Source organism: Bison bison, unplaced genomic scaffold (assembly GCF_000754665.1).
Source record: "Bison bison bison isolate TAMUID 2011002044 unplaced genomic scaffold, Bison_UMD1.0 scf7180017858048, whole genome shotgun sequence".
Classification (NCBI taxonomy): Eukaryota; Metazoa; Chordata; class Mammalia; order Artiodactyla; family Bovidae; genus Bison; species Bison bison.
The window spans coordinates 1,455,808-1,480,550 of record NW_011488621.1 but is presented as its reverse complement, the minus strand read 5'-3'; the positions used below and the strand labels follow the sequence as shown (position 1 = coordinate 1,480,550).

The window sequence follows — 24,743 nt, the reverse complement described above, 5'->3', positions numbered from 1 at the left end:
TTGTACAGGAGACAGGGATCAAGACCATGGAAAAGAAATGCAAAAAAGCCAAATGGCTGTCTGGGGGAGGCCTTAAAAATAGCTGTGAGAAGAAGAGAAGTGAAAAGCAAAGGAGAAAAGGAAAGATATAAGCATCTGAATGCAGAGTTCCAAAGAATAGCAAGAAGAGATAAGAAAGCCTTCCTCAGCGATCAATGCAAAGAAATAGAGGAACACAACAGAATGGGAAAGACTAGGGATCTCTTCAAGAAAACTAGAGATACCAAGGGAACATTTCATGCAAAGATGGGCTCGATAAAGGACAGAAATGGTATGGACCTAAGAGAAGCAGAAGATATTAAGAAGAGGTGGCAAGAATACACAGAAGAACTTTTAAAAAAATATCTTCACAACCCAGATAATCACGATGGTGTGATCACTCATCTAGAGCCAGATATCCTGGAATGTGAAGTCAAGTGGGTCTTAGAAAGCATCACTACGAACAAAGCTAGTGGAGGTGATGGAATTCCAGTTGAGCTCTTTCAAATCCTGAAAGATGATGCTGTGAAAGTGCTGCACTCAATATGCCAGCAAATTTGGAAAACTCAGCAGTGGCCAAAGGACTGTAAGTCAGTTTTCATTCCAGTCTCAAAGAAAGGCAATGCCAAAGAATGCTCAAACTACCGCACAATTGCACTCATCTCACACGCTAGTAAAATAATGCTCAAAATTCTCCAAGCCAGGCTTCAGCAATATGTGAACCGTGAACTTCCTGATGTTCAAGTTGGCTTTAGAAAAGGCAGAGGAACCAGAGATCAAATTGCCAACATCTGCCGGATCATGGAAAAAGCAAGAGAGTTCCAGAAAAACATCTATTTCTGCTTTACTGACTATGCCAAAGCCTTTGACTGTGTGGACCACAACAAACTCTGGAAAATTCTGAAAGAGATGGGAATACCAGACTACCTGACCTGCCTCTTGAGAAATCCGTATGCAGGTAGGATGCAGCGGTTAGAACTGGACATGGAACAACAGACTGGTTCCAAATAGGAAAAGGAGTTTGTCAAGGCTGTACATTGTCACCCTGCTTATTTAGCTTATATGCAGAGTACATCATGAGAAATACTGGACTGGAAGAAACACAAGCTGGAATCAAGATTGCCGGGAGAAATATCAATAACCTCAGATATGCAGATGACACCACCCTTATGGCAGAAAGTGAAGAGGAACTCAAAAGCCTCTTGATGAAAGTGAAAGTGGAGAGTGCAAAAGTTGGCTTAAAGCTCAACATTCAGAAAACGAAGATCATGGCATCTGGTCCCCGGTCCCATCACTTCATGGGAAATAGATGGGGAAACAGTGTCAGACTTTATTTTTCTGGGCTCCAAAATCCCTACAGATGGTGACTGCAGCCATGAAATTAAAAGACGCTTACTCCTCGGATGGAAAGTTATGACCAACCTAGATAGCATATTGAAAAGCAGAGGCATTACTTTGTCAACAAAGGTGCGTCTAGTCAAGGCTATGGTTTTTCCTGTGGTCATGTATGGATGTGAGAGTTGGACTGTGAAGAAGGCTGAGCACTGAAGAATTGATGCTTTTGAACTGTGGTGTTGGAGAAGACTCTTGAGAGTCCCTTGGACTGCAAGGAGATCCAACCAGTCCATTCTGAAGGAGATCAGCTCTGGGATTTCTTTGGAAGGAATGATGCTAAAGCTGAAACTCCAGTACTTTGGCCACCTCATGCGAAGAGTTGACTCATTGGAAAAGACTCTGATGCTGGGAGGGATTGGAGGCAGGAGGAGAAGGGGACGACAGAGGATGAGATGGCTGGATGGCATCACTGACTCGACGGACGTGAGTCTGGGTGAACTCCGGGAGTTGGTGATGGACAGGGAGGCCTGGCGTGCTGCGATTCATGGGGTTGCAAAGAGTCAGACATGACTGAGTGACTGAATTGAATACAGGCAATCCTGTGCCACGTTTTGGGGAAACAAAAATTAATAGAACATGATTCTGGCCTTCAAATGCACCATGTAGTGGGAAGTCAGACACACACATGAAAGTATTGGTTTAGGGAACACAGATCTAGGTCAGGTCCTGGAGGGCTCACCAGCTAAGTAAACTCAAGACAGTGTTCTGATGTAATAAAAGGTGGACTTACATCTAGTAGCTGAAATTGAGCCCTTAATCTTGAACCCTCTAAGTTCAAGCTCCCTGGGCTTGAGTCTACCCAGACTTTGGGGTTCACGAAGGTGGTGGAAACTAGAGAGAAGAGGAGGGATGGGGCAGGGCTTCCACACTGACTCCTCCCCTCCACCGGCTCTTGCTGCTCATCTGACACTTGATAAGGGTGCAAAGAATCGTAATAGTGGAATAACATGGTGGCGGTGGCCTGAAGAGACAGTGGCTGAAAAGGGGGCCCAGGAGTGGCTTACCAGAGATCATAGAGGAGGCAGGAGCAGGGTAGTCAGGGTAGTGACCTGTGCCCAGAGTTCCTAGCTTGGGGAGGCCATGATGCAGTGGTGTGGCCCACTTGGGGTGGCAGGGCTGGCAGGGCCTGGACGATAATGCAGAGGAGCCAGAGCCCTGCAGAGAGTGGGCCATGCAGGCAGCAGGTCAGGCCCATGGCCACAGTGAGCCTGGGGAGATCGATCCTCCTGGGGGTCCCCCAACCTTGGCTCCAGCCTTCCCCAGACCCTCTTCCAAGGGACGCCTGCAGGGCCTTTGTCACGACCCCCAGGTGTCACGGTGATTGACTTTGGCAGGTGAAAGTTTGCATGCTCAAGGCCGACCAGCAGTGGTACAACCGGGGTTCCAGGCACGTCGTGGAGCAACTGAAGGACATGTCCCTGCTAGTCAAGGCCTGACCAAATGAGATCCCCTGGAGAAGGAAGTTGCAAACCACTCCAGGATTCTTGCTCTGAGAACCACATGAGCACAATGACTCATGATATGAGCCCCCCAGTTCAGTAGGTATCCAGTATGCGACTGAGGAAGAGCAGAGAAACAGCTCCATAAAGAAGGAAGAGACTGGGCTAAAGCAGAAATGTCGCTCAGTTGTGGATATGTCAGGTGGTAAAAGTAAAGTCCAGTGCTGAAAAAGAATAATATCGCATAGGAACCAAGAATGTTAGGTCCATGAATCAAGGTAAATTGGACACGGATAAGCAGGAGAAGACAAAAGTGAACATCAATATTTTAAGAATCAGAGAACTAAAATGGACGGGAATGGGCAACTTTAATTGAGATGACAGTTATATCTACTACTGTGGGCAAGAATCCCATAGAAGAAATGGACTAGCCCTCATAGTCAACAAAAGAGTTCAAAACGCAGTACTTGGGTGCAATTCTCAAAAATGACAGAATGATCTTGGTTCGTTTCCAAGGCAAGGCATTCAACATCACAGTAATCCAAGTCTATACCCTGACCCCTAATGCTGAAGAAGCTGATTTGACTGGTTCTATGAAACCTACAAGACCTACTAGAATTAACACCAAAAAAGATATCCTTTTCATCATAGGGGATTGGAATGCAAAAGTAGGAAGTCAAGAGATACCTGGAGCAGCAGGCAAGTATGGCCTTAGAGTACACAATGAAGCAGGGTAAAGGCTAACTGTTTTGCCAAGATAATTCACTGGTCATAGCAAACACCCACTTCCAACAACACAAGAAACGACTCTACACATGGATATCACCAGATGGTCAATATGAAAATCAGAATAATTATATTCTTTGCAGCCAAAAATGGAGAAGCTCTATAAGTCAGCAAAAACAAGACCTGGAGCTGTCTGTGGCTCAGATCATCAGCATCCTATTGCAGAATTCAGACTCAAATTTTTTAAAAAAGTAGGGAAAACCACTAGGCCACTCAGGTATGACCCAAATCAAATCTCTTATGATCATACAGTGGAGATGATCTATAGAATCAAAGGAATAGACCTGGTATATAGAATGCCTGAAGAACTGTGGACAGAGGTTTGTAACACTGCATAGGATGCAGTGACGAAAACCATCCCAAGAAACAGAAACGCAACCAGGCAAAATGGTTGTCTGAGGAGGCCTTATAAATAGAAAAGAAGAGAAGGAAAAGGCAAAGGAGAAAGGGAAAGAAATATCCAACTGAATGCAGAGTGCCAAAGAATAGCAAGGAGAGGTAAGAAAGTCTACTTAAGGGAACACTGCAAAGAAACAGAGGAAAACAATCGAATGGGAAAGACTAGAGATCTCTTGAAGAAAATTAGAGATATCAAGCGAACATTTCATGCAGACTTGAGCACATAAATGACAGAAATGGTAAGGGTCTAAAAGAATCCTTTGACTATGTGGATCACCAAAAAAAATGTGGAAAATTCTTGAAGAGATGGGAATACCAGGCCACCTTACCTTCCTCCTAAGAAATCTGTATGCAGGTCAAGAAGCAATAGTTAGAACAGGACATGGTACAATGGACTGGTTCCAAACTGGGAAAGAAGTACGTCAAGACTGTATATTGTCACCTGCTTATTTAATCTATGTGCAGAGTACATCATGCAAAATGCCAGGTTGTGCGAAGCACAAGCTGGGATCAAAATTTCTGGGAGAAATATCAATAACTTCAGATATGCAGATGACACCTACCTTATGGCAGAAAGCAAAGAGAAATTAAAGAGCCTCTTGATGAATGTGAAAGAGGAGAGTCAAAAAGCTGGCTTAAAAGTCAATATTCAAAAAACAAAGATCATGGCATCCAGTCCCATCAGTTCATGGGAAATAGATGGGGAAACAATGGAAACAGTAACAGACTTTATTTTCTTGGGTTCCAAAATCACTGCATATGGTGGCTGCAGCCATGAAATTAAAAGAGACTTGCTCCTTGTGAAAAGTTGCTGAAATCATCCATGAATGAAGCTGAGATTCTTGGCCTCCAGAGGAGAGGAATTTGATCCAGGGCCAGAGACGAGGCTTGATCACTCAGCTTTTTGTGTAAAAAAGTTTTATTAAAGTATAAAAGAGATAAGAGAAAGCTACTGACATAGATTCAGAAGGGGACAGAAAGAGTGCCCCTTTGCTAGTTTTTAGCAAGGAGTTGTATATCTGTTAGCAAGCTGCTAATTAGAGAAGGGAAACACCTCAAAACTGAGAGAGTTGCCCCAGGCCCCTCACCCACAACAGGCATTTGAGATAGCATTGGCACAAGGAGAGTCATCCCGGGCAATAAAACAATTGACATGAATCTTGAAGAAAGGCAGATTTTAGAGCAAATACATCGTTCATTAACATAGCTTAAGGAAGACATTTCCATGAGAAAAAATGCTTTGGTTAGCTCAAGGAAGGTTTGAGATAAAATTAAGTTCAGGGGGAACCAGGTGTCACCATGACAACACAGGATTAGCAGAGAAAAGAAAAAAATATGTCTGCCACTTGCAATTTTATTTCCTCCTGCCTCTTGGGGACCTCTGGCTTCCCTACTAAGGCTATTAACACACTCACTTGGAAGTAAAGCTACGATAAACCTAAACAGCTTATTAAGAAGCAGAGACATTATTTTCAGACCAAGATCTGTCTAGTCAAAGCCATAGTTTTTCCAGTACATGTATGGATGTGAGAGTTGGACCATAAATAAGGCTGAGCACCTGAGCACCGAAGAACTGATGCTTCATCTGTGGTGTTGGAGAAGACTCTTGAGAGTCCCTTGGACTGCAAGGAGATCAAACCAGTCAATCCTAAACGAAATCAATCCTGAATATTCATTAGAGAGACTGATGCTGAAGCTGAAGCTCCAATACTTTGGCCACCTGATGCAAGGTGCAGACTCATTGGAAAAGACTGTGATGCTGGGAAAAATTGAGGTCAGGAGGAAAATGGGATGACAGAGGATGAGACTGTTGGATGGCATCACCTACTCAATGAACATGAGTTTGAACAGGCTCTGGGAGATGGTGAAGGACTGGAAAGTCTGACGTGCTGCAGTCTGTGGGGTCGCAAAGAGTCAGAGATGACTGAATGACTGAACAACAATAACGGTGGAGCAATAGACTGGTTCAAAATCAAGAAAGGAGTGGGTTAAGCTGTATACTGTCACCTAATTATTTAACTTGTATGTAGAGTACATCACACAAATGCCAGGCTGAATGAATCACAAGCTGGAATCCAGATAGCCAGGAGAAATATCAACAACCTCAGAGATGCAGATGTTACCACCCTAATGGCAGTAAGTAAAGAGGAACTACAGAGACTCTTGTTGAGGATGAAAGAGGAAAGCGAAAAAGCTGGCTTAAAACTCAACATTCAAAAAACTAAGATAATGTCATCCAGCCCCATCATTTCATAGCAAATGGGCTAAGTCACTTCAGCCGTCTCCAACTCTATGTGACCCTATGGACTCTAGCGTGCTAGATTCCTCTGTCCATGGGATTCTCCAGGCAAGAATACTGGAGTGGGTTGCCATTTCCTCCTCCAGGGGATCTTCCAACCCAGGGTTTGAACCCACGTCTCTTTTGTCTCCTGCATTCTTAGGCGAGTTTTTAACACTAGCACCACATGATGCAAGCAGTGACAGATCTTATTTTCTTGCATTCCAAAATCACTGTGGAAGGCGACTGCCACCATGAAATTGAAAGAAGCTTTCTTCTTGAAAGGAAAGCTATGACAAACCTATGTGTGCTCAGTTGTTCAGTTATGTCCAACTCTTTGTAACCCATGGACTGTAGCCCTCCGGGCTCCTCTGCCCATGGGGTTTCTCCAAGCAAGAACATTGGAGTGGCCATGCCCTCTTCAGGGGATCTTCCCAACCCAGGGTTCGAACCCAGGTCTCCCACATTGCACGTAGATTCTTTACCATCTGAGACACCAGGGAAGACCATGAAAAACCTAAAGAGCATATTAAAAAGCAGAGACGTCACTTTGCTGATACAGTTCTGTATGGTCAAAGCTATAGTTTTTCAAGTAGTCATGTACGGATGTGATAGTTGGGCCATATAGAAGGCTGAGCACTGAAGAAGTGATGCTTTTGAACTGCAGTCCTGGAGAAAACTCTTGGGAGTTCCTTGGACTGCAAGGAGATCAAACCAGTCAATCCTAAATGAAATCAATTCTGAATATTCATTGTTAGGGCTGATTCTGAAGCTGAAGCTCTGATACCTTCGCCACCTGCTTGGAAGGGTTGACTCACTGAAAAAGACCCTGTGGGTGATAGAAGGGAGGGACAGAGGATGAGATGGTTGGAGGGCATCACCGACTCAGTGCACATGAGTTTGAGTGAACTCATGGAAATAGTGAAGAACAGGGAATTCTGGCACGTGGCAGTCCATGGGGTCACAAAGAGTCAGTCACTGTTTAGTGCCTGAACAACAAGAAGAAGATATTCATAGCAGTCTTCAACTTATATTTGTTTGTTTATTCATCCACTTAAAATAATACAATTGTTGCACAGTGCTAGGTAGTATCTTCAGGCCTGTGTTTTTTTGCTCTCTGCTGCCTTTGCTCTCTATTCAGAATACAGACCATATTTTGACTGATTTACAACCTCAGTCTTAATGATTTACATTATTTACATGTTCTCACATAGGGTTGGATTCCCAAGAAACAGAGCAGTAATTTTAGCACATCAAGTGATGCTTGAAAGAGTGATATTCTGAGGGAGGCAGGATAGGGCAGGAAGGGGCAAATCTCTATTAGAAAGTTATCCCAGATGATGTCCAGCTTCAAGCTGATCCGTTGGGTTTCTCTAGGGCATGAATTGCAGCATGATCAAGGGGACAGGTCCTGTGTGCACTAATGTGAGTCAGTTATTGGCAGCAGGCCGACCCTATGCGTCTGTGTATGTATGTGTGTGTGTAAGCATGTGTATGCATCACAGTTACGTTCAGAGAGAACACTCTTGCTTAGATCAGCTTAGATAAGTTCTCTGGAAAAGACAACTAAGCCATTAGCCATCAAAAGCTGGGGGCTAGTTATACTGACCAGAAAAAGGTGATGTTTCCTAGGGGCACTGGGAGCATCCACTGCTCTCACTCCACCACCATTAAAATGTTCCTGTTTATTTATTGGGACTTCCCTGGTGGTCCAGGGCTTAAGACTTCGCTTCCCTGGTGGCTCAGACAGTAAAGCGTCTGCCTGCAATGCAGGACACCCAGGGTCAGTCCCTGGGTCGGGAAGATACCCTGGAGAAGGAAATGGCAACCCACTCCAGTAGTCTTTCCTGGGAAATCCCATGGATAGAGGAGCCTGGTGGGCAACATACAGTCCGTGGGGTCGCAAAGAGTCGGACATGACTGAGCGACTTCAGTTTCTTTCTTTCTTTTATTTATTTATTACTTAAGGGTAGTATGAAACGCTGTTCAGCATGTTCATGCAGTTGACTAGTTTTGTGTGGATTTCACAAAACACTTTCACAGCCTTGATTATTGCTGCTGAGTCTCTGCTTTAGGAATACATGCGTTGCATGCATTTAACGGTTTCTAAATGGAATGAGATCAGAATGAAATAAGAATACCCTACAAGCTATTTTAAATAGCAACTAGTAAATAAAAACATCTGGTAGATGATTAAGAGCCACATCCTGAAGCTCAGCAAAGATTGTGCGATGCACCTCTAAGGAGGAGTATATACTCTGGCAGCTTTTTCAGTGATTTTGGTCCAACTGGGAGCTCAGGAAATGTAGGCAAGAGGATGTGGAGTCATTCGGAGCTCAGTGGGATGAGAGGGCACAGAGTATGTCTCCTCCTGTTTTACTGATCTTTATACTGTGTTCTGTTTATACGCTTTGGACGGGTAGTTATGAAAAACCAGATATTACATTCGTTGACTGTGAATGTGACACCAACATCTGCTTGCCTTGGCTTGACGCCTCTGGTAGGAACTATTGGGAATGCTTTAGCCTACACCTTCCCTTTGGAAACAGTATGAACAAAAAGAAAACATCAAAGGCCTGAAACACCTGTGTAACCTCTTCTGTGCCATGAAACATCCACATAAACTGATTTTGAAAATGAAGCCCTCTGTTTTTGCTTTCCTTTGAAGATGCTGAAATGGAGTGATCACCCAGGATCCTGAGGGCCCATGAAGTTCTTATCTCCTGCCTGGCTATCCTGAGTTATCAGGGAAAAAAATCCCTTAGTGACTCTAAAAACAAGAGCAAACAACAGAACTGTTGAATGTCAAAAAGTATCATTCTTCCAGCCTCACCATAGCCTCACTTCAAAAGGCCAAAGCAAATAAAATGTTTTGGTACCATTTTAGTAATGTGTATTTCAAGCAAACCCCACTGTGCCTTTATGACTTTATTCTCAGTTTTCCAAAATGAGATATAACTTGTTTTAATAGCTTTTAAAACAGAGGGGCAAATGACATACAATGAATGCATTCTGTTTGAAATCAATTTCTTTCATTGTTTTATTAAATTAAATGCTCTGAGCTAGAGGATATTATTTTCCCATTGTATTTTTGCAAAACCGCTCACTCTTAGAGCTCTGTGGCTGTGGGTTCTGGATTGCCATCATTGTTTTTCTCTCCTACTGTCCTGGCTATGAGGACTTAACCTCACCGTTCAGTAGCAGGGTGTCACCACAAGGAAGGTAAAATAAACAGATGATTAAATACCCCACATGTAGCAAGGGGGCAATATTGCAGTAGCAACTATTGCTACCCATATACCTCAACAGTATGTGCTACAGTAAGGAAAATGGATAGCATGATTATAGTAGCTCCAATTATGTGAATTAGACTGCATACACTCATCAATAAAAACTGTGCTGCAGAGAAACTCTATAAGCCTGGCGCTGAGCCCTTAATGCTACTATATTCTTGGGTAACATTTACCCTCTCACAACTTTTTTCTTCCTCTTATAATACTTCTGTTGGAAAAAATTCAGAGGTGTGTCACCCCACATTTCTAGGGAAGCCAGAGAATCTACACTTGCTATGTTCCTCTGTGTTTTAGTTCCTTTCTCTTCAAACCTCAAATGAAAAACATTAACATGTTCCATTTGACTAATTAAAATCCTTCTTAAGAAAATGGTTTAGCTTTTCAGTTTACTCCAAAACACATTCTCTGCTTTGATATCACCCATAATAGAGAAGCCCTGAGGGAAATGGTTATCAAAAGCTGTTATTTACATAGCAGGTTGCATTTCAGTTCAATTCAGTTCAGTTCAGTTCAGTTGCTCAGTTGTGTCTGACTCTATGCTACTGAATGGACTGCAGCACGCCAGGCCTCCCTATCAACTCCCAGAGTTTACTCAAACTTATGTCCATTGAGTCGGTGATGCCATCCAACCATCTCATCCTCTGTCGTCCCCTTTTCCTCCTGATTTCAATCTTTCCCAGCATCAAGGTCTTTTCTAATGAGTCAGTTCTTCTCATCAGGTGGCCAAAGTATTGGAGTTTCAGCTTCAGCATCAGTCCTTCCAATGAATATTCAGAACTGATAGCCTTTAGGATGGACTGGTTGGATCTCTTTGCAGTCCAAGGGACTCTCAAGAGTCTTCTCCAACACCACAGTTCAAAAGCATCAATTCTTTGGCGCTCAGCTTTCTTTATAGTCCAACTCTCACATCCATACATGACTACCAGAAAAACCATAGCTTTGACTAGATGAATCTTTGTTGGCAAAGTAATGTCTCTGCTTTTTAATATGCTGTATAGGTTGGTCATAGATAACCTTTCTATGCTCCTTTCTTCCAAGGAGCAAACGTCTTTTAATTTCATGGCTGCAATCACCATCTGCAGTGATTTTGGAGCCCCCCAAAATAAAGTCTGTCATTGTTTTCACTGTTTCCCCATGTATTTGCCATGAAGTGATGGGACCAGATGTGATGACCTTAGTTTCCTGAATGTTGAGCTTTAAGCCAACTTTTCACTCTCCTGTTTCACTTCTATGCATTTGGGGGCATTAAATATAGGGGGATCTGATACTGCTCCATACGACATCTGGTTGTTTTAAAGAAGAAGGTCATGGATTGCAAAGATATGGAAGATACTAAAAGACATATCATAGCAAAAATTAAATGCTGAGAAAGGGAAAATTGTATTTGTAAGCTAATTAGAACTACTTAAATTTTAAAGTGAAGAAAGTGAAGTCGCTCAGTCGTGTCCGACTCTTTGGGACCCCATGGACTGTAGCCTACCAGGCTCCTCTGTCTATGGGATTTTCCAGGCAAGAGTACTGGAGTGGGTTGCCATTTCCTTCTCCAGGGGACCTTCCTGACCCAGGGATCGAACCCAGGTCTCCTGCATTGCAGACAGATGCCTTACCCTCTGAGCCACCATAATGCAATTATTTAAATATGAATCAATCAAAAGCTCATCAATAAAAAAGTAGTTTAAAGCCTAAGTCAATCAAGGTATTAATATGTGAAGAGTAAAAAGAGCCTGAATCTAGTTCAAATATTATCTATGAGGTATTGTCATAATTGGTGCTTCCCAGGTGACTCAGTAGGTAAAGAATTTGCTGGAATGCAGGAAACACAGGAGACCTGATGTTCGATCCTTGGGTCAAGATGATCCTCTTGAGAAGGACAGGGCAGCCCACTCCAGTGCTTTTGCCTGGAGAATCCCATGGACAGAGGAGCCTGGAGGGCTGCAGTCCATGAGTAGTGTAGTAAATAATTACTTTCAGGAGAAAAAAAAGTATCCTTAAAGATTGCCAAAAAATTCACGAAAGAGTGCCAAGAAATTAACAATCTAAATGAACTGTTTATAAAATCAAAGTATAAGATTAGTATACAATCAAAGTAACAAAGTAGGATTTTGCTTATTTAAAAATAAGTCAAGTCAGTTAAGTTCCACCTCTGCACCTCACTCCACTCCCTCTTGGGTCTTTATGCTCTCATTTCAGCAGTTACCCACTTTCTCACTTTCCACTTCTTATTTTATATCTGTTCTTTCCACACACACTCTGCTCAAGATTTTTCAGTTTAAAATGATTTCCTCTTACCCTGACTTCTCTTTCTTTCTCAAAATCCACTTCTTTCTCTTCTTGCTCGATCTCTTGAAGAGTGAAAGTTGCTCAGTCATGCCTGACTCTTTTGGAACCCATGGACTATACAGTCCGTTGAATTCTCCAGGCCAGAATACTGGAGTGGGTAGCCGTTTCCTTTTCCAGGGGATCTTCCCAACCCAGGGATTGAACCCAGGTCTCCCACATTGCAGGTGGCTTCTTTCCCACCTAAGCCACCAGGGAAGTCCAAGAATACTGGAATGGGTAGCCTATCCCTTCTCCAGTGGATCTTCCCAACCCAGGAATCAAACTGGGGTCTCCTGCATTGCAGGCAGATTCTTTACCAACTGAGCTATCACGGAAGCCCCAGATCTCTTGAAAGGATGGATGATAATCAACTCTAAGATTCTCACTTTTACTATCAATGCTAAGTAAAAATTGCAGAGAATTAGTTTTTAATAAATCAGCATTCACTTGTGTGAACAAGGCTAAATTCTCTTTGGTTCTGCTTTAGTTAACAATGCAATTATGTTGATTCTTTGAACAGGTAATCCTAAAATAGACTTTTTATATGCCATTGTATGAGGTTTGTTTCCCATAACATTGCGTATTGACCAAAAAGAAACACTAAGGAAAGTATAAGTGTACTAAGAATATAAATGAGAGAAGTGTGGCCTATAAAAATATCAAAAAATAAAAATATATGCCCTGGAGGGAAAGGCTTTAAAAAATTACTGAACTGATTTTGTGTAGACAAGAAAAGCTAAGAGTCGGTGACTAACCACCTGTAATTATGTGAAAGATTATTAATTGGAAGGAGGATGTTGCCAGCTGCTCTCTGCTCTGCTGAGGGTAAAAGGATGAGATTAAATTACAGCCAGAGAGAGTATGCTAGACTTAAGAGAAAAACATTTTAGTTTTGGAAGAGGGTGATATTCTCTGGGCTTCCCTGATGGCTCAGTTGGTAAAGAATCTGCCTGCAATGCAGGAGACCCCGGTTCAATTCCTGGGTCAGGAAGATCTGCTGGAGAAGGGATAGGCTACCCACTCCAGTATCCTTGGGCTTTCCTGCTGGCTCAGCTGGTCAAGAATCCTCCTGCAGTGCGGGAGACCTGGGTTCAATTCCTGGATTGGGAAGATCCCCTGATGAAGGGATGGATTATCAAGGAATGGTGTAAAATCCTCACTATAAAATTGTAAAAAGTTTGAAAATGACCCACTATTCTCTGTCTCAGTTAGTCTAGGTAAATTTTCTGTAAACATAAATATCTGCTAAAGAGTTGTTACTAGATTATTCTCTGCTTGTGAAGTATAGCTGAATATATAGCAATGTGGATAAGATGAAAAGATTGCATTTTAGTTTCTGATAAATATTCTCTTTGCCTAGAGCATAGTTTTTTTTTTTTTTTTTTTTTTTTTCCTTTTTTTTACCTTTTCTTACCTCAATCCCTTTTGGTTTTTTAGCTGTTAATTTAAATACAAATGCCTCAAGGTAGAAAGACAGATTGATTGATTGACATTTTCTGATCCCTTCTAAGCTTTATTATTCTAATTTTTTCAGTTTTCACAGTGTGATGAGAACATAACAGAAAACCCATGTTCTTTGTCTTTCTAATTATCAGGGGTCTATGAAGATACATGCTTTGGTCCATCATCTCCTACAGAAACACTCGTAACACCATGAAGGCTAATATATTGGTACAAAAATGCATGCCTTAGAAAGTAAGCTTATGCGTGTGCTTCTCTCTTTCAGAGATAGTATTGGGTTGAGCAAAAAGTCCCTTCAGTTTTTAAATAAATTAAAAGACTCACTTTACATTTTCACCAAGAAATTTATTGAACAACATATTCACTGTTTTATTTCACTATTTTCTGCCACTTTTCAGGCAACTTTATAACTCCATCTTCCCAAAACTTTTAATCTTTTTGAGCAAAGAACTGCTCCAAGTGTCTTTTACAGGCTTCCAGGGAGTGGAATCTTTTTTCGTTAAGAGAATGTTATAAAGACTAAAACAAATGGAAATTTTAAGGTGCGGTATCTGGTGGATTGCTGTTGCTGCTGTTGTGCAGTCACTAAGTGTTCTCCAACTCTGCTACCCCGTGGATGGCAATATGCCAGGCCTCTGTGTCCCTTATTATCTCTGAGTTTTCCCAAATTCACGTCTATGGAGTTGGTGATTCTATCCAACCATCTCACCCTCTGCTGCCCTCTTCTTTTACCTTCAGTCTTTCCCAGCATCAGGGTCTTTTCCAATGAGTCAGTTCTTTGCATCAGGTGGCCAAAGTATTGAAGCTTCAGCTTCAGCATCTGTCCTTCCAATGAGTATTCAGGGTTGATTCCTGGTAAATACGGTGGATGAGTCAGACTCCCCAGCCAAACGATAACAGTTTTTGCTGGTTGTCAAAGAAATGTGGTCTTATGTTATCCTAATGGAATATATTATATGTATTAATAAATATATATTAATAATTTACAATGAATTCTGGATGCTTTTTGTCAAGTGATGCCTTCCTTTGGTGTAATTGGGAGCAGTACTTCCTGGAATTAACCATTTGGTTTTCCAGAAGGAGCTCATAATAGAGGACTCCCTTTCTATCTCACCGTATGCACGACATCACCCTCTTTGGATGAAGACTGGACTTTAGTGTGGTTGGTGGTGGTTCATTTCACCTACCCCACAACCTCTTCCTTTCCAAGTTATTGTACAGTATTAACTTTTCATCACCCATCACAATTTGTTTTAAAATCAGAATGTTTTCATTATGCTTAAGTAAAGAATCACATGCGGAAATGTGGTCAGGAAGGTGGAACCTTAACTTAGGTGGACCTAAACATTAAAGTGATTAACATAACCAACCTAGTTCAAATAATTTTCAACACTTGATTTGGCTATTTTCAGTATGTCAGTTATCTCCCACATGGTATAGTGTTGATTATTTTCAATTAATGTCTCCATTTGATCTATCAACTTCAACTGGTCTACCAGATTATGGAGCATGGTCCAATAAGACACCTCCAGCACAAAACTTTGCAAACCACTTTTGACACATTAGATCAGTCACTGCACCTTCTCCATACACTGTAGAACTTTTTTTTTTTTTTTTGCATTTCAGTTGTGTTTTTACCTTTCTTGAAATAATAGAGCATGACAGGCTGAAAATATTACTTCTTTTCTTCCATGCTCAATATTAAAATGGCTACACAAAAATGCACCAATTTTGATGTTTTCTTTTTTTAAATGCACACAGATATGACAAACATCACAGTAACATTGTTTGGAATGACATTAAAGACAACTAAGTGGTCCTAGAGCCATGTTATGGAAAAAAGACCCCTGGGTCAGGAAGATTCCCTAGAGAAGGAAATGGCAACCCATTATTCTTCCCTAGAAGACCTCATGGACAGAGAAACCTGGTGGACTAGAGTCCATGGGGTCACAAGAATTGGACACAACTTAGTGACTAAATCACTACTGCAGAAGAACACAAAAAAGTTTCAAATGGAGTATACAGCTTGTGCAAAGGCCCTGAGGTAGGAGGGATTTATGAAATAAAAGACTACTGTAAGGAGAGTAATAAGATGAAATGAGATAAAAAGGCTGGGATTAAATTGTGCAGAAAAATAGTGACTAATAGATGCAGAATGTTATGGATACTATTTTAATACTAATGAACTTAGACATTCAAAATGCTAAGAAATTTGGAAAACTCAGCAATGGCCACAGGAATGGAAAAAGTCAATTTTCATTCCAATCCCAAAGAAAGGCAATGCCAAAATATGTTCAGACTACTGCACAATTAAACTCATTTTCCCATGCTAGCAAAGTACTGCTCAGAATTCTCCAAGCTAGGCTTCAATAGCACACTAACCGAGAACTTTCAGGTGTTCAAGCTGGATTTAGAAAAGGCAGAGGAACCAGAGATCAAATTGCCAACATCTGCTGGATCATCAAAAAAGCAAGAGAGTTCCAGAAAAACATCTACTTCTGCTTCACTGACTACACTAAAGCTTTGACTGTGTTCAGTTTGGTTTTGGAGAAGGCAATGGCAACCCACTCCAGTACTCTTGCCTGGGAAAGTCCATGGATGGAGGAGCCTGGTAGGCTGCAGTCCATGGGGTCACTGAGAGTCAGACACGACTGAGCGACTTCACTTTCACTTTTCACTTTCATACATTGGAGAAGGAAATGGCAACCCACTCCAGTGTTCTTGCCTGGAGAATCCCAGGGATGGGGGAGCCTGGTGGGCTGCCATCTATGGGTTCGCACAGAGTCAGACATGACTGAAGCGACTTAGCAGCAGCAGCAGCAGTTCAGTTTAGTTGCTCAGTGTGTCTGACTCTTTGCAACCCCGTGGACTACAGCACTCCAGGCCTCCCTGTTCATCACCAACTCCCAGAGTCTACCCAAATTCATGTACATTAAGTTGGTGATGCCATCCAACCATCTCATCCTCTGTCGTCCCCTTTTCCGCCTACTCTCAATCTTTCCCAGCATCAGGGTCTTTTCAAATGAGTCAGCTCCTCGAATCAGGTGGCCAAAGTATTGGAGTTTCAGCTTCAGCATCAGTCCTTCCAATGAATACCTGGGACTGATCTTTAGGATGGACTGGTTGGATCTCCTTGCAGTCCACAGGGCTCTCAAGAGTCTTCTCCAACACCACAGTTCAAAAGCATCAATTCTTTGGCATTCAGCTTTCTTTACAGTCTAACTCTCACATCCACACATGACTACTGGAAAAACCATAGCCTTGACAAGATGGACCTTTGTCGACAAAGTAATGTCTCTGCTTTTTAATATAGTGTCTAGGTTGGTCATAACTTTCCTTCCAAGGAGTAAGCATCTTTTCATATCCTGGCTGTAGTCACTATCTGTGTAGATCACAACAAACAATGGAAAATTCTTGAAGAGCTAGGAATACCACACCATCTTATCTGCCTCCTGAGAAACCTATAATGCAGGTCAATAAGCAACAGTTAGAACTGTACATGGAACAATGGACTGGTTCAAAATTGGGAAAAGAGTATGTTAAGCCTGTATATTGTTACCCTGTTTATGTAACTTATATGCAGAGTACATCATGGGAAATTCTGGGCTGGATGAAGCACAAGCTGGGATCAAGATTGCTGGGAGACATATCAATAACCTCAAATATGCAGATGATACCACCCTAATGGCAGAAAGTGAAGAGGAACTAAAGAGCCTCTTTATGAAGCTGCAAGAGGAGAGTGAAAAAGCTAGGTTAAAACTCTACATTCAGAAAACTAAGATCATGGCATCAGGTCCCATCACTTCATGGCAAACAGATGGGGAAACAGTGAGAGATTTTATTTTCTTGGGCTCCAAAATCACTGCAGATGGTGACTGCAACCATGAAATGAAAAGATACTTGTTCCTTGGTAGAAAAGCTATGACAAACCTAGACAGCATATTAAAAACAGATACATTGCTTTTCCAACAAGGTCCATCTAGTCAAAGTTATGATTTTTCCAGTAGTCATGTATGTATGTGATGGTTGGACCATAAAGAAGGCTGAGCACCAAAGAATTGATGGTTTTGAACTGTGGTGTTGGAGATGATTTCTGAGAGTCCCTTGGACTGCAAGGAGATCAAATCAGTCAATCCTAAAGGAAATCAACCCTGAATATTCATTGGAAGGACTGACGCTGAAACTGAAGCTCCAATTTTTTGGCCACCAGATGGGAAGAGCTGACTCATTAGAAAAGATCCTGATGCTGGGAGAGATTGAAGGCAGGAGGAAAAGGGGACGACAGAGGATGAGATGGTTGGATGGCATCACTGACTCGATATACATGAATTTGAACAAGCTGCAGGTGATGGTGAAGGACAGGGTAGTCTGGCTTGCTGTACTCCATGAGGTTGCAAAGAGTCGGAGTTGACTGAGCAACTGAACAACAATGAACATAGGGAAGCTATTGAAGGGTTTTCAGTGTGAGAGTGAAATAATGAAAACTGTATTTGAAAACCATCACTATGGCTACAGTATAAAGAATGGATTTACTTGGATCAAGATTCCAGCAGGAAATCAGTGAGAAGGCTATTGCAGTAGTATAGTTGAAGACGGTGAATTGACGAGAGTGTTAACATGAAAACAGAGAGAAGTGGAAAATTTTAAAGGCATTTAGAAGGTAAATATTTTAAAAGTAAACAAGAGATACTTAGAAATACTTTATTTGGACTATAAATTGGGGGTGTGGGAAAGGAAACTACTGCAAATGACTTCCAGTATCACAGGAAACAATAAAAAAAGAACTGTTTTCAGTCAGGGCTTGCAGACTTTTTTAAAAAATAAGGGTACAGATAGTAAATGTTTTGGGATTTAGGGGACATGTAAGTTCTGTCACAATTATTTGCCTTTGCTGGAAAAGAGCTCAGTCATAGACAATGTGTAAATGAATGGGTTTGGCTGTGTTCCAATAAAACTTTATTTACAAAAACAGATAGGGGACCATATTTGGCCCTGGGGCATAATTTATCTACCCATTTTAGATGATGAACAGTCTGCTTACACAAACTGTTTACATTAATGTCTTTGGATAATAAAAAAGAAATTTAAATTGTGTTAAGTGTTTTCCAGTGAATGAAAGTCATGAATATTCGAAATACTTTGAGAGAATCTACAGAAAATTACTGAAGGCAATTTTGATGCTTAAAGGCTTCCTTGGGCTTCCTTGATAGTGCAATTGGTAAAGAGTCCACCTGCAATGCAGGAGACCCCGGTTGGATTCCTGGGTGGGGAAGACCTGCTGGAGAAGGGATAGGCTACCCACTCCAGTATTCTTGGGTTTCTTTCCTGACTTAGCTGGTAAAGAATCCACCTGTAATGTGGGAGACCCAAGCTCAATCCCTGAGATGGGAAGATCCCCTGGAGAAAGGAAAGTCTACCCACTCCAGTATTCTGGCCTGGAGAATTCCATGGACTGTATAGTCCATGGGGTCACAAAGAATCAGACATGACTGAACTACTTTCACTTCCCATCAAACCAGATATGGAATACATTTCATCCTGATAACACAGGATGAAATAGAAGTTTCAACATTAATATTGTTAGCTTCAAAATGGTCAGGTTTAAGGAGACTTGAGTTACATCTCTGGTCGGGAAGATCCCCTGGAGAAGGGAAAGGCAACTCACTCCAGTGTTCTTGCCTGGAGAATCTCATGGACAAAGGAGTCTGGCAGGCTACAGCCCATGGGGTTGCAAAGAGTCAGACATGGCTGAGAGACTTCACTTTTGCTTTCTCTTTTTGAGTTACATTCATCTCATTACAAAGAACTGAGGCAGCAACAGGTATTTGCATTATGATATCTCTCTATATATCACTATTATATCATCTTGCTAGTGAAAGACATTTCTCTGAGTTGTAATAACTATAGAAAGAAAAGGGTATCTCATCCCAGAATTTGTGATAACCTCTCTAAAGCTTGTATTCTTGGCAACAAGTGTTTGGGTAGATGAAGACAGGTAACACCAAGTACAATTATGCAAACTCCAAGAAGACTTTGACAGAAATATCCTTTTATTCAGAAGAATTTTCTTAGCAGTTCTACAGAATGAAAATGGAAAATTTATTCAGTAGAAAAAGTTGTCTTGAAAGTGCATATTTGTATTACAAGCAGTGTTAAGCAGCTTTAGAGTCTGTGTCCAGATTTCAAACCAGATATACAAGCAAATTCTTCTGCTACTTGGACCATGAAATCTTAGGAAGCCTGAAAATCATGGAGTTCAGTTCAATGACAACATAATTTTATCTTTACAAAGATAGTTTCTAGAAATTATATGAATATTCCTTCATTTAATATCTAACCTAATAATACATAAGGGCTTCCCTGATAGCTCAGTTGGTAAAGAATCCACCTGCAATGTAGGAGACCTGGGTTTGATCCCTGGGTTGGGAAGATCCCCTGGAGAAGGGAAAGGCTACCCACTCCAGTATTCTGGCCTGGAGAATTCCACAGACTGTACAGTCCATGGGGTGGCAAAGAGTCGGACACAACTGAGCAACTTTCACTAGCACTTCATTAGCACTAATAATACATAAACACAAGTTATGTACAGAACTTTCTGTACCTTTATGTACGGAAAGATATGTTAGGTAAATTGACGTCAGATCAATTAGAAAGCTATTTTGCAAAGAGTTCTTTAGTTTTATGAGCTGAGAAAGCAGAATTTTAAAGAATCTCTATTTAATTAATTTTTATTGGAGCACAGTTGATGTACAATGCTGTGTTAGTTTCTGCAGTATAGCAGAGTGACTCAGTTATACATGCATATATTTGTTGTTGTTCAGTCAACCAGTTATGTCCGACTCTTTGCAACCCCATGGACTGCAGCACGCCAGGCCTCCCTGTCCCTCACCATCTCCTGGAGTTTGCCCAAGTTCATGTTCATTGTATTGGTGATGCCATTCAGCCATCTCATCCTCTGACATATGCCTGCTCTTTTTTAGATTCTTTTCTCATATAGGTCATTACAGAGTATTGAACAGAGTTCTCTGTGTTATACAGTAGGGTCTTATTAGTTATCTATTTTATAACAGATGTTTTAAAATTTTTCATTCATTTAAGCACTATACTCAGAATCAATGCATTGTCTTAGCAAATTATCTCCTAGAGAGCAGGCATGGAAACATTATTTTTTTTAAATTGAGGTATATTTGACTTACAGTATAATGTTAGTTTTGGGCGATTCTATAGTTTTATAGATTATAATCTAAGGGAGCTGACCTAACAGGTGTTTTCCTCTTTGTATGATTTTCTGAGATTATGAAATTTGCATTGAATTGCGGGTCATAGGCATCTCTTTTGGAACCAGCTAAGCAGATAAGCAGAAAAGGCTTTCTGATACTCCAGTGCTACATGGTAAAGCCAGAATTTAAAACAACAAGAAACAAACAAAGAAAAATCCATGCACGTGCTAACTATTTAAAACCATGTGAACTAGGCTAATGTGCTTTTCCTACTGTGTGTGTGTGTTGGTTGCTCAGTCATATCCAACTCTTTGTGACCCTAGACTGTCGCCCACCAGGCTCCTCTGTCCGTGAGCCTCCAGGGAAGCCTTTTCCTACTAAGTCATTACAAAAATATTATTTATGCTTTTCACAGTAGCAGCAGCAGGCCTATCGCCCAGAAGTGAAGACAGAGATGAAGCAAGAAGCACCCACCAGCTTCCTCCCACCCGAAGCATCTCAACACAAACCAGACAGCAATTCCAGAGTCGCAAGAGGCCTTATGAAGAAAACCGGGGACGAGGGTACTTTGAGCACCGAGAGGATAGGAGGGGGCGATCTCCTCAGCCTCTGGCTGAAGAGGATGAAGATGACTTTGATGATACCCTTGTGGCCATTGACACATACAACTGCGACCTCCACTTCAAGGTGGCCCGAGACCGGAGTAGTGGCTACCCACTCACGACTGAAGGCTTTGCATACCTGTGGTCAGGAGCCCGTGCCAGCTATGGGGTCAGAAGGGGCCGTGTGTGCTTTGAGATGAAGATCAATGAGGAAATCTCTGTGAAGCACCTTCCGTCTACAGAGCCCGACCCACACGTGGTCCGCATTGGTTGGTCCCTGGACTCTTGCAGCACTCAGCTAAGCAAAGAGCCTTTCTCCTATGGCTACTGAGGCACTGGGAAGAAGTCCACCAATAGCCGCTTTGAAAACTATGGAGACAGGTTTGCAGAGAATGACGTAATTGGCTGCTTTGCGTGGCTCAGAGGACAAAGCGTCTGCCTGCAATGCACGAGACCCGGGTTTGATCCCTGAGTTGGGAAGATACCCTGTAGAAGGAAATGGCAACCCACTCCAGTATTTTTGCCTACAGAATCCCATGGACAGAGGAGCCTGACGGGCTACAGTCCATGGGGTCACAAAGAGTCGGACACCACTGAGCGACTTCACACACACACACACATTCAAAGGCAGACCTAATCCTTAACTCCAAACTTTTCACTTTTTTTGTCCTGGCTAAAAAGTATAGATCAATTGATTTTTTGTTTGCTTACATGCATCTTCCCTGTAGCTCAGACAGTAAAGAATCTGCCTGCAATGCAGGAGACCTGTGTTCGATCCCTGAGTTGGAAAGATCCTCTGGAGAAGGGAATGGCAACCCACTCCAGTGTTCTTGCCTGGAGAATCCCATGGACGGAGGAGCCTGGCAGGCTACAGTCCAAGGGATTGCAGAGTCAGACATGACTGAGTGACTAACACTACTACTACTTACTACTTCAATGGCAAAGTTGGTACTTTCTGGGTACATATTACAAAACTACATGAGGGGAGGGGACAAAAAGTCTTTACATGTACGACAAACTCTGCTCTTAAAGAAATTAATGAAGGAAGTGGAGTATAAATTAAGAATTAATAATAAATGAGAATTTATGGTAAATAATAAATGAATATTCAGTTGCTGCTGAGTCACTTCAGTCATGTCCGACTCTGTGTGACCCCATAGATGGCAGCCCACCAGGCTCCCCCATCCCTGGGATTCTCCAGAATATTCAGTTAGAGAAGCTTAAAATATTCAAGGAAAATGGTTGTGGAATTTCCTGGAAGCTCCTCATAGAAGGTAGAAAGTTGGCCTCAAAAAGTTTGAAAGACAGATGGGATTAAGAGAGCTAGTCAAGGGGGCAGATATGTCATGTGGGATGCATAATGGAAGTCATGCTGAGTCTGGAACACACAGGACAGGCTTGGGAGACTTACGAAGAAACCAACATGGACAGGGCAGGGTTTATTTGAAAATCGGGCAATGGCACCCCATTCCAGTACTCTTGCCTGGAAAATCCCATGGACGGAGGAGCCTGGTGGGCTGCAGCCCATGGGGTTGCTAAGAGTCGGACACGACTGAGCGACTTCACTTTCACTTTCATGCATTGGAGAAGGAAATGGCAACTCACTCTGGTGTTTTTACCTGCAGAAACCCAGGGACGGGGAAGCCTGGTGGGCTGTCGTCTATGGGGTCGCACAGAGTCGGACACGACTGAAGCGACTTAGTAGCAGCAGTAGCAAAGAGAGCTGAAGAGGTCCAGTGACTCATCAGCACACGGATTTGGACCCATTGCATGGCCGCATCTTAGAACTAAGTGATGGGCAGGTTGTTGCTTCTTAGTTGCCAAGTCGTGTCTGACTCTTTCGGGACCCCATGGCCTATAGCCCACCAGACTCCTCTGTCCATGGGATTTCCCAGATAAGAAAACTGGAATGAGTTGCCATTTCTTTCTTCAGGGGATTTTCCTCACCCAGGGATCAAGCCCTCGCCCCCTACATTGGCAGGTTTATTCTTTACCCCTGAGCCACCAATGGGCAGAAGGAGTCAATAAAATAAAAACAGAAAAATTAAAAGAAAATACTTCCACATAATCTTTGAGTGAGAAGAGTTATTTAGAAGTAGGAAAGATTTTTCCAATTAAGCACCAATTGGAGAAGAGAAAATCAAAATTTTGATGATTAGTTGGTCAATGGAGATGGTAAGAAGAGTAATCTCCATAGACTGTTGGTGATAGAAACTGGATTGAAATAAATTTAGGATGGATGAAGCCTGACTAAACTAATGATAATAGTGCCATTCTGGAAGCTGTATTTTCTAGATGAAGTAAATCACTTGGCACACTTTATTTTTGTATTTCCTTTTCCTTCCAACGTTCCATTTAAGTTACTTGAAAGGTGATTAAAAGAGTACATTTATAGCAGTGCTGCAAAATATTAAAACATGACTCCAATTCTTATTTAGAAGAAAAGTTATAGGGGTTAATAAATTGATTGATGTTCACAGAAAAAAAATAAGTTAAAGTGTTTATTGAAATTTTAATGGTCATCTTATTAGGTGTCTATACCTGCATCCATATCTGTTAATATAGATCACTGAGTATCATTCTCAGACAAATAGAATTTAAAGTATATGTGGGAAAATAGGTGAATTGGGCTGACACAACTTTGGAGGAAACATAACCTAGTTCCTTAAACTAATCAATGTATTCCTTTGCTTACCAAGTCCCAGAAAACAGAGACCACCAGAAAGCTAAGGAAGACCATATGAAAGAGGGAACTAAAGACAAATATTTCTAGGAAATAGATGTACAGAAAAGAAAGATATCTTTAAAATTTTAGTTATTTCAGAGAGAGTCAAAAAGACATTGAATTCATAAAGTGAAACAAAATTCAAGTAAAAATAGCAATCGGAAGAGAGTAAAGGATTCCTGAAAATTAAACATATTTGCTAAAATTTTTAAAAAATTAATAAAAGAACTGAGTAAGTGAATGGACATTGCTAAAGAATGTAAACTAAAGTATTTTAGTTATAAAATAAATAAGACATGGAATGAAATATACAGTAAAAGGAATGTGGTCAACCATAGTGTAATAACTTTGCATGGGGACAGATGGTTACTAGTCTTACAGTGAACATTTCAGAATATATGCAAATGTCAAGTCACTACTATGATTTGATATTTGAAATGAAGATAATGTGCATCACTATATTTTAATAAAAAAGGAACTCCTCTTGACTGAAATAAAAACAGGAAAATATATTCTTTTTAATGGCTGAGTAATACTCCCTTGTGTATATGTACCACTGCTTTCTTATCCATTCATCTGCTGATGGACATCTAGGTTGCTTCCATGTCCTGGCTATTATAAACAGTGCTGCGATGAACATTGGGGTACACGTGTCTCTTTCCCTTCTGGTTTCCTCAGTGTGTATGCCCAGCAGTGGGATTGCTGGATCATAAGGCAGTTCTATTTCCAGTTTTTTAAGGAATCTCCACACTGTTCTCCATAGTGGCTGTATTAGTTTGCATTCCCACCAACAGTGTAAGAGGGTAGC

General features: G+C 41.5%; 1 protein-coding gene across 1 annotated transcript in view; it reads left to right on the top strand.

Moving 5' to 3' along the window:
• The first annotated feature begins 2,262 nt into the window (after window positions 1-2,262).
• LOC105004557 (heterogeneous nuclear ribonucleoprotein U-like protein 2) overlaps window positions 2,263-24,743 on the top strand; it is a 43,118-nt gene continuing 20,637 nt past the window's right edge. The window contains 3 exon segments of the mRNA XM_010862188.1: window positions 2,263-2,445; window positions 21,027-21,120; window positions 21,123-21,643. Of these exon segments, the coding sequence (XP_010860490.1) occupies window positions 2,263-2,445; window positions 21,027-21,120; window positions 21,123-21,643 (798 nt within the window).